Source organism: Aquarana catesbeiana, linkage group LG03, assembly GCF_042186555.1.
Source record: "Aquarana catesbeiana isolate 2022-GZ linkage group LG03, ASM4218655v1, whole genome shotgun sequence".
Taxonomy (NCBI): domain Eukaryota; kingdom Metazoa; phylum Chordata; class Amphibia; order Anura; family Ranidae; genus Aquarana; species Aquarana catesbeiana.
In genome coordinates, this window is record NC_133326.1 from 727688355 (window position 1) to 727699198 (window position 10844).

Sequence of the window (10844 nt, forward strand, 5' to 3'; positions counted from 1 at the left end):
GGGTATTTGTGCTAGAAGGGGCAATTTGAGGGGAGGACTTGTGCTAGGAGGGGAGATTGGGGGGAGATTTTTTTTGGGTGGGGGATTTGTGCTAGTAGGGATGATTGGGGTATTTGTGCTAGAAGGGGAAATTTGAGTGTGGGGGGGGGGGATTTGTGCTAGATGGTGAGATTGGGGGGACAATTTGTACTGGAAGGGGGGATTTGTAGTGGAGGGAGAGGATTTGTGTTCAGAGGGGAAATAGGGAGAGTAAAGGATTTGTGTTAGAAGGGGTGATTTTTTTTCTTGGGGGGGGGACATTTGTGGGAGAGAGAGAATTTGAGCTTGGAAGGGGAATGGGAGGGGGGCAAAGAATTGTGCTGGCAGGGGGAATTTTAGCAGTTTGGTAGGTTTGTGTCCTGGGCTCTAGATGACCATGTCCCAGCACTGCCTGCTTTCATATCTTTTCCATCTTATAATCGATTGTATCTCTCGGAAACTTTTAGTTTTTCTTGACCTCTAAATCCTCCTTCACCAGATCTTCTTGTAATTGCTTTAGTTAAACCAAAATACTCCTGAAGTTCCTTTTATTGGGTTTCGGCTTCTTCTTGACTTCCTGTATATGATTCTGAACTTTCTCTGGCTTCCTTCTCTTTCTTGCAGTGTTTTCTCCAAGGAGGAAGAAAGTATTGCAGAAGAAAATTGTTGTTCAATTTGTTTGGACTTTTCATTTTGGACGCTGGATAATTTATACAATTCTGTATCACCATCTGCTCTGTAATATAAACTTCTCCTCTCACACGTCGATGGTGACATTTCCTCCCTCCAGTCCTCTATCGTGGTCATTGTGTAATGATACCATCCTCCTTGTGTCATCTCCCTCCGTCATTTCATCCTCCTTGTGTCACCTCCGTCCTTCTCCACCCTGACCAGTGTCAGCTCACACAGCCTGCTTAATACACCGTCTGCTGGGTAAGTCCTGATCATTCCTATTCTCCTTCTATTACATCTATCTGTATATAACAATAATAATAATAGGACTATTTGAAGTATCAGCCCAGCCAGAACTAACATTTCATTGTTCAATGGATGATGGAGAGATAAACTCCATAACTGTCTCTTCTGTCTCTTGGGGGTTCTGCTGATGGGATCCCTGTGCTGGGTTTCCAGGTATGTACACCTGTTGTGCCCATTATGAGGGGTTCCCACCATCCCTGTGCTGAGTTCCCAGGTCTGTACACCTGCTGTGCCCATTATGAGGGGTTCCCACCATCCCTGTGCTGAGTTCCCAGGTCTGTACACCTGTTGTGCCCATTATGAGGGGTTCCCACCATCCCTGTGCTGAGTTCCTGGGTCTGTACACCTGCTGTGCCCATTATGAGGGGTTCCCACCATCCTAGTGCTGAGTTCCCAGATCTGTACACCTGCTGTGCCCATCATGAGGGGTTCCTACCATCCCTGTGGTGAGTTCCCGGGTCTGTACACCTGCTGTGCCCATTATGAGGGGTTCCCACCATCCTTGTGCTGAGTTCCCAGATCTGTACACCTGTTGTGCCCATTATGAGGGGTTCCCACCATCCTTGTGCTGAGTTCCCAGATCTGTACACCTGCTGTGCCCATTATGAGGGGTTCCCACCATCCCTGTGCTGAGTTCCCGGGTCTGTACATCTGCTGTGCCCATTATGAGGGGTTCCCACCATCTCTGTGCTGAGTTCCTGGGTCTGTACACCTGCTGTGCCCATTATGAGGGGTTCCCACCATCCATGTGCTGAGTTCCCGGGTCTGTACACCTGCTGTACCCATTATGAAGGGTTCCCACCATCCCTGTGCTGAGTTCCCGGGTCTGTACATCTGCTGCGCCCATTATGAGGGGTTCCCACCATCCATGTGCCGAGTTCCTTGGGCTGCACACTTTATATGCCCATTAAGAGGGATTCCTACTCTAAACTCCCATCTATACAAGCCCTAACTGGGATCAGCGGTGGTCTGGGAAAGTATGGTCAGCCTTTGTTGGTCCAATTGTAAAGTTTTGATCAGTCTTTGTGAACTATGAGGAGAACATTACAGTTTTTACACTCTGGGATTGATTATCACCAGACTATATCAGGCTTTTCTTCCAGAAGTTTCTCCAATGATGAATGCTGAGCACACTGAGGACCCTCCCAGCTACAATGCCATCTCCACCCCTGTTGTATCTCCTGTGACGTACTCACCACCATACAGTTCAGGAAGAGAAGTTGTTAAAGGAGTTCCTCCAGGACTGCAAGATCTGCTCCAGGTGAGACCACTGATACATCATCATCCATTCCATGTCTGTCTGTCCCATGCTACGTGTTCATTTTGTGTCCTGTATTCCTCTATATGACCATTATCCACGGCAGTATCAGATCATCTCTCCATTAGGATGCTGATACGCAAAGGCTTCTTATGGTACCATGTGGTCTGTGATCACACCTTTTTATGTCACCATCACATACCTGGCATCCCTTTTAGATGTGCATCCCCATTGGCTATTGGGTGATGAGGACTTTAGCTGTGCAATCTGCTGATCACAGATCAGTTGCTTGATTAAGAGCATTCTAGCAACTGATCAACAGATTGCACAGCTGAAGTCTTCATCACCAATGGCCAGCAGGGATGCACATCTAAAGGGATCCCAGAGATGTGTTCTTTCATATTACATCAGAGGGAAGGTGCTTTGACAATTACAGGCGCCCCACTACCAAACTCAATCCTACTACTTACTGAGCAACACCATGAATTTTTGTGAGGGGGTCATCTATACACTTCTTACAATGCATTAGAATCTGCAGCAAGTCAGATCGAGCCCACAATTCCCTGGCTGAAGGTTGCCCAGTACCGTTAGGGATGAGCCAGATGTTCGAGTTGAACGTAAGTTTGACTCGAACATCGAGTGTTAGCCTGCTCGCTGAACAGCGAACAATATGCGGTGTTCGCAGCAAAATCAAAAGCCGCTGGAACACAGTTAAAGTCTATGGGACACGAACATGAAAAATCAAAACTGCTGTAATGAATTGTCGGGTCTCGGCAATATAGATAAAAATAATTGAAAAATATGATCTTTTGGGTCTGATATGAATATTAAGGGAACCCTGAACCAAAATGAAAAAAAAATGTGTGGGGGTCCCCCTAAAATCCATACCAGGCCCTTCAGGTCTGATATAGAAATTAAGGGGAACCCTGCACCAGATTTTTTTTTTTAAAATGGCGTAGGGGTCCCCCCAAGATCCATACCGGACCAAGGGTCTGGTATGGATTTTAAGGTGAACTCTGCACCAAAATTAAAAAAAATGGCATAGGGGTCCCCCCCAAAATCCATACCAGACCCTTATTCAAGCACGCAACCATGGGAGGCTCCCGCCGACTGACGCTTATGCTTTATGACAGTTCTTATATAGCTGAGGGCGGGGCCACCCGGTGATGTAAACCGGTGACCCCGGCCCCTCTAATGCCACGGGGGCTTCCACGTGTGGGGGGCTACCCCAAAGCACACTCCCCATATTGAGGGGATGTGGCCTAGTACGGTTCAGAAGGGGGGGTGCTCTCTCATCCCCCCTGTCTTTCCTGTGGCCTGTCAGGTTGCATGCTTGGATAAGGGTCTGGTATGGATTTTGTGGGGGGACCCCTACGCCATTTAAAAAAAAAAAAATTGGTGCAGGGTCCCCTTTAAAATCCATACCAGACCTGAAGGTTATGGTATGGATTTGGGGGGGGGGGGGGCCTACGCTATTTTTTTTTTTAATTGGCGCAGGGTTCCTCTTAATTTCCACATCAGACCCAAAGGGCCTGGTATGGATGTTAGGGGGAACCCCCACACAATTTTTTTTTAAATTTGGTTCTGGGTTCCTCTTAATATTTATACCAGAACCAAAGGGCCTGGTAATGTACTGGGGGGAACCCATGCTCTTTTTTTCAATGAGTTTTATCTATATTGCCGAGACCTGACAATTCATTACAGCCGCGATCAGTTTTATATGAACATTTTTCCTTTAGAAATGTCATTTTGCTGTGGTATTGTTCTAAACATGGAAAAACTGCGCCACTTTACAGGTATACTATAGACACCCCCCAGGCACAATATGTAAAGGAATATTTCATCTTTATTGTTTCACTTTAAGCTTTAAAAAAATAATTTCCCCAGGAAAAAACATTGTTTTTAAAAAAATTTTTTGCATTGATCCATGTCCCCTGGGGCAGGACCCGGGTCCCCAAACACTTTTTATGGCAATAACTTGCATATAAGCCTTTAAAATTAGCACTTTTGATGTTTCATGTTCGTGTCCCATAGACTTTAACGGTGTTCGTCTGAATTTTTTGCCTGTTCGGCATGTTCTGGTGCAAACCGAATCGAGGGGTGTTTTGGCTCATCCCTAAGCGCCGTCTAGTTCTTTCCTCCCAAGCCTGTCTGCGCCACGGCCTGCTATCAGCCTGTACCTTAGCTCATCACTTTCAGAGAAGATCAATATTTATCAATTGGTAGACCATGGAAGGGAATATAAACTGTCAGGGCTGGGATATCACCACCATTTTTATTGGTGAGCACAGGAAAGGTTTGAAGACTGAAGATGACTAGGGAGAGTTAGAGAGCAAATTCAAGCTTTGTGGGGGTGGGTTGAGGAATCAAAAATACTGTCTGGGGACAAGCCTGGGATCGTTTTTTTCTTCATCTCTGTATCAGTTTTATTCCCTGGCTATTATTCTTCCATTCATTGTCATCTGTACATTCCCATCACTCACCTCTCATTCCTTGTATGACCGATCCTTCATGAGAAGAACCTTCCGGTAACTCTTCTCTTGTTCTTGCAGATAAACCAGCTCTCCATACATGAGAGATGTAAGTATCCCACCAATTACAGAAGAGTGAACAAACCTACCGGGTACGAGATGAGACCCGGATCAGAATTATTTACAGATGGCAGGTATCCACAGTGACTGATCTGTTGGACCTCCTCTGGTGCTTTAGGTGTTGGGGGATCCATAAATACAGACCCTCTCTGAGCACACAAGCCTTGCATCCTATAGGGTTAGATAGGAAAGACCTCACCCGACCTGGTGGACTGGTAAAGAGGTCTTACCCACATAACCTGTTCACCAGTGGTGTATCTATAGCAGCCCATGTAGCTACTATGAGGGTGAGTATTTCTGACTCCAACTGTTGTATTAGGGACTATCCTTTGCCTGGCCTGTGTATAAGCAGATACAATCACCATGGACAGTCTTGATCAGATAGCTGAACTCACCAAATACACTATATTACCAAAAGTATCACAATGTGGAAAAGTCTACCCCCAGTGGGGATTTTTCCGCAGCGAAATTACAATCATTAAAAATTGTTTTTGAAAAAGTTTTTCATTGAAAAATTGGGGCACAGTTGGCTGCAGGTGACAGGTGAATGGCCTTCTCATCCAACATCAGTGCCTGACCTCACAAATGCTCTTCTGGAAGAATGGTCAAACATTCCCATAGACACACTCCTAAACCTTGTGGACGGCCTTCCCAGAAGAGTTGAAGCTGTTATAGCTGCAAAGGGAGGGCCAACTCAATATTGAACCCTACGGACTAAGACTGGGACGCCATTAAAGTTCATGTGCGTGTAAAGGCAGGCGTCCCAATACTTTTTACAATATAGTGTATAATAATATAACATTAAAATAAAATAACTGTAATATAATGTATGGGGATTATAATATAGGGGGATTCTCTTCATCTAAACCAAACTCTTACCTTAGGTGAGGGTCTTATATAGATGCTAATGGGGTGGGTTCCCCCTCAAAATACATACCAGACCCTTATCCTTGACGAGTGTCTGGTATAGATGTCAAAGGGACCCCCACCCAAAAAAAAAAAAAATGACAGGGTCCCATCTAACCTCCAGGGTTTGGATTCATCCAACAACTCAACTAGGTAGGATCAATTACACTATTGTCCAAAATGTAAGCTCCTCGGGGGCGGGGACTGATGTCAATGTACAATATATAAAGCACTGAATGAATTGTGGGTGCTAAACAAATACTGATAATAATCATACAATTGGTTGAAAATAAAGTCATTATTTTAATATAAAAGCAAGTCCTTTCCATATCCTACAGCACTCTGTATTGGTAAAACAATCCACCCTAGGGACTTGTAGAAGGGACCTTCGGACTCATTGGCGCTCTATTCTGAGATCCTGTGTTCTGTTCTGGAATGTTCTGTGGGGTAGAGATAAGATAAAAAACAGAACTTTCAGCTTTACATACAATTTAAATGTTTACATTTCTGCAATGGCCATATTGATTCATCAATAACTTTGTCATTACTAAAGATAACAAAGTAATACCTATATACTGTACGTTGTTTTTGTTTTTTTTTTGTTTGAGTTGTGATTTTGTTTTACAAAAATAATTTTTATAATAATATATAATTAAAATAATTAGAATATTATTATTTTTTATTCAATCCATAAACAAAGAGTAACACAACTCATAAAACGCACAGTTTTTTTCCATATTGTTATTATAGATTCCAATGATAAATGATACATTTTATTCTACAGTTTGTGCTGTTTACAGTGACGCACAAGGTATGATTCTGGAACAAAGTAAATTAAAGTGTAATGCCGTGTAACACACGGGCGGACTTTTGAGCATCAAACGTCCGACGGTCTTTTCAATGGACTTTTGACGGAGTTACGACGGACTTGCGAGCGACCGGACTTGCACACACACGAACGGTCTAAAGTCAGTTCGAAAGTCCTAAAGTCCGTTCAAAAGTCCGGTCGTTAGAACATGATGACGTACGACTGGACTAGAATAAGAAAGTTCATAGCCAGTAGCCAATAGCTGCCCTTGCGTCGTTTTTTTGTCCGTCGGACTAGCATACAGACGAACGGATTTTTCGACCGGACTCAAGTCCGTCGTAAAGATTTGAAACATGTTCCAAATCTAAAGTCCGTCTGATTTTCGACAGAGACTGAAGGTCCGATGAAGCCCACACACGATCGGATTGTCCGACGGATTCGTTCCGCTGGACCAGTCCGGTTGGAAAGTCCGCCCGTGTGTACATGGCATAAGGCTTTTTTTTTTTTTTTTTTTCAGTTTTACACTTTTTTTCTAACCTGACAAAAAAATATTATCGGACAAAATAAATAAAAATTAAAATAAAAAGTTTAAATAAAAATAGTTAGAAAAAAAAGAAATTCCAGCAAAAATAAGAAAAATTATAGTTAAGGGCAAAAAGTACTGCCCTGGGGGACAGGTATCAATGCAAACAAGTTCTTAAAAACAATAGTTTTTTTCAGGAGCAGTGATTTTAATTATGCTTAAAGTGCAACAATAAAAATAAAAAAAATTCCTTTAAATATAGTGCCTAGGGGGTCCCCTTAGTCTTCCTGTAAAGTGGTGCATCTATACCATGTATAGAACCTGCTGCAGCCAAAATAGCATTGCTGAAAAAAAAAAAAAACGAAATGACTCGTAGTTGCAATTGTCGGCACCCGGCTATTGAAAAATAAAGAAAAAAATTATGTGCCCCCCCCAAGTCCATACCCGTCCCCTCCCCTATGTGAATACATCATACCCCTACCCATTCGTCAAAAAAAAAAATAGACAAGTTTTAGACAATTCCTTTATTTAAAAAAAAATTTAAAAATAGTGTCCCTCAATGTACATCTATCGTCAATCACGCCTCCCAACAGACCCGAAACATAAAAAAAAATATAAACACTCCACCTCCTGGGACGGCCTCCCTCCAAATGCCTGCTCTGCGCTTTGACTTTTCGTATATACCGTAGGTAAGGGGTGGGGCCACTTGGATCCAACACCCAGTGGCACCGCCCCTTGGGATGTCATGTACTGGGATGGTGCATGCTGGCCCTGTGACATCACAAGGGGGCGGGGTCACCAGGTGATGTAGCCAGATGGCCCTGCCCCTTACCTATATAAGAAATGTCAAAGCGCAAAGTGGGCAGACCATTTTTTTTATTCTGTATTTTCTGGGTCGGCGGGCGGCATGATTGATGGTGGATTTACATCGAGGGACACTATTTTTTTTTTTTTTTTTTTTAAAAAGGATTGGTCAAAATCTTGTCTCTTGTTTTTATTACTTTTTGTACACTTTTGGTGAATGGGTAGGGGTGCTATGTACCCAATACTCATTTACATAGCGGGGATGAGATCTTGGGGCCCCTTTGTTAAAGAGGGCTTTCAGATTCCTATAAGCCCCCCACTTGCAGAACCTCACAACCACTGGCCATGGTTGTGGGGATGAGGCCCTTGTCCCCATCAACAGGGTTGGACTGGGACAAAAATGTGGCCCTGGACTTTATCCAGACCGGCTCAGGGCACAGCACATCAGGGTACAGAGCCCAGCATATCAGGGCACAGCACATCTGGGTACAGAGCCCAGCACATCAGGGCACAGCACATCAGGGCACAGCACATCAGGGCACAGAGCCCAGCACATCTGGGTACAGCACATCAGGGCACAGCACATCAGGGCACAGAGCCCAGCACATCAGGGTACAGCACACATCAGGGCACAGTGCACATCATGGCACAGCACATCAGGGTACAGCACATCAGGGCACATCAGGGTACAGGGCACAACACATCAGGCCACATCAGGGTACAGCACATCAGGGTACAGAGCCCAGCACATCAGAGCACATCAGGGTACAGGGCACATCAGAGCACAGCACATCAGGGTACAGCACATCAGGGTACAGCACAACAGGCCACATCAGGGTACAGGGCACGGCACGACACATCAGGACAGGGCACATCAGGACAGGGCATATCAGGACAGGGCACATGGCACATCAGGGTACAGGACATGGCACATCAGGGACTCAGCACATCAGGGCACAGCACATCAGGGCACAGCACATCAGGGCACAGCACATCAGGCACAGGGCACAGCGTACAGGACACAGCACATCAGGGCACAGAGCTCAGCACATCAGGGTACAGTGCACATCAGGGTACAGAGCCCAGCACATCAGGGTAAATGGGGCACATTAGGGTACATGGGGCACATCAGGGCACATGGCACATCAGGGCACATTGGGACACATGAAGGTACATGGGGCACATGAGGGTACATTGTGCACATCAGAGTCCATGGGGCACATCAGGGTACATGGGGCACATCAAAGCACATGGGTCACATCAAGGTGCATGGGGCACATCAAAGCGCATGGGGCACATCAGGGCACATCAGGGTACATGGGGCTCATCAGAGCACATGGGTCACATCAGGGCACATGGGGAACATCAGAGCACATGGGGCACATCAGGGCACATGGGGCACAGTGTTTACTTGTCGTTTTCTTCAAATGCAGATTAGCGCAGGAAGCGTCTGTAATAAGTTCTCTATCATGTCACGCAGAGCTGCTCCCTGGTGGCCCCAGTCTCTTCTCGTCCATCCCAGATGATGTCACAAGCAAATGGGGATGGATGAGAAAAGAGGTGGGGCCGCCGGGGAGCAGCGCTGCGTGACATGAGAGAGAACTTCTTACAGATGCTTCCGGGGGGGGGAAATCACAGCACCGCAGATGCAATAGGCGGCCGCTGAAACCGGCCCACTGATCCATCGGCCCACCGGGAAAGTCCCGGTAGTCCCGATGGCCAATACATGCCTGCCCATCACATGGGGACAAGGTGCTTTGACTGGGGGGGGGGGGCAGAACCACCTCTGCCCAAAGAGCACCCACCCCCAATGTTGAAGGCATGTGGCCTGGAATGGTTCAGGAGGGGGGGTGCTTGCTTGTCCCTCCCCCTTTTCCTGACCTGCCAAGCTGCATGCCGGATAAGGATCTGGTATGCATTCTGGGCAGGAACCCACACCATTTTTTTTTTTAAATTTTGGCGTGGGGTTCCCCTCCAAATCCATACCAGTCCCGAAAGGCCTGGTATGGACTGGGGGGAACCGCACACCATTTTTTTCTTTATTTTTTAACAAGCACTTTTTTTTAATTCAGCTGTCAGTGGGGAATCCCATTGACAGCTGATGACTCAGTTGTTAAGGATGCCGTAGCGGGGTTCCCAGCCCCGCTCCTTAACAACCAGCTTACACTGCGCCCTGATTGGGCAAAGCTTTGCCCAATCAGGCGGCAGAATTCACTGTGCAGAGCTCAGTGCATTGCAGGGTGTTCATTGGGGGAAGACCTGGTGAACACCCTACAAATTCGGGTGTTCGGAGAATTGCTGAACAGACACATGTTCAGCCCGAACTCATGCCTATCCCTAAAAACAATGTTGCTTTGTATCAATCTATCTCCCGTCTGATCAATGTTTATAAACAATGTTACTTTGTATCTCTCTACCTCCCGTCTGAATCAATGTTTATAAACATTGTATCTCTCTATCCTCCATCTGATCCATTTTTAAAAAAATAATGTTACTTTGTATCTCTCTATTTCCTGTCTGATCAATGTTTATAAACAAAGTTCCTTTGTATCTCTCTATCTCCCGTCTGATCAATTTTTATAAACAATGTTACTTTGTATCTCTCTATCTCCTGTATGATCAATGTTTATAAACAATGTTACTTTGTATCTCTCTATCCCCCATCTGATCAATGTTTATAAACAAAGTTCCTTTGTATCTCTCTATCTCCTGTATGATCAATGTTTATAAACAATGTTACTTTGTATCTCTCTAACTCCTGTATGTTCATTTTTTATTAAAAAATGTTACTTTGTATCTCTCTATCTCTGCTCTGAACAATGTTTATTAACACTGTGTCAGACAGTCTGCTTTTTGACGTAGCCTCTACAGCCATCATCATTTCTTTTTCTTGCAGTCTCTGTTTCACAAAGATGGGCGAGGAGCTTTGACGTTCTCGATCACAGAGGCCATAGAATG

General features: G+C 45.2%; 1 protein-coding gene across 1 annotated transcript in view; it reads left to right on the forward strand.

The window, feature by feature from the left end:
- Positions 1–589: 589 nt before the first annotated feature.
- Positions 590–10844, forward strand: part of LOC141133770 (phospholipid scramblase 1-like) — a gene marked incomplete in the record, with an annotated part of 20561 nt that continues 10306 nt past the window's right edge. The window contains 4 exon segments of the mRNA XM_073623323.1: positions 590–951; positions 2087–2257; positions 4807–4834; positions 10783–10837. Of these exon segments, the coding sequence (XP_073479424.1) occupies positions 2111–2257; positions 4807–4834; positions 10783–10837 (230 nt within the window).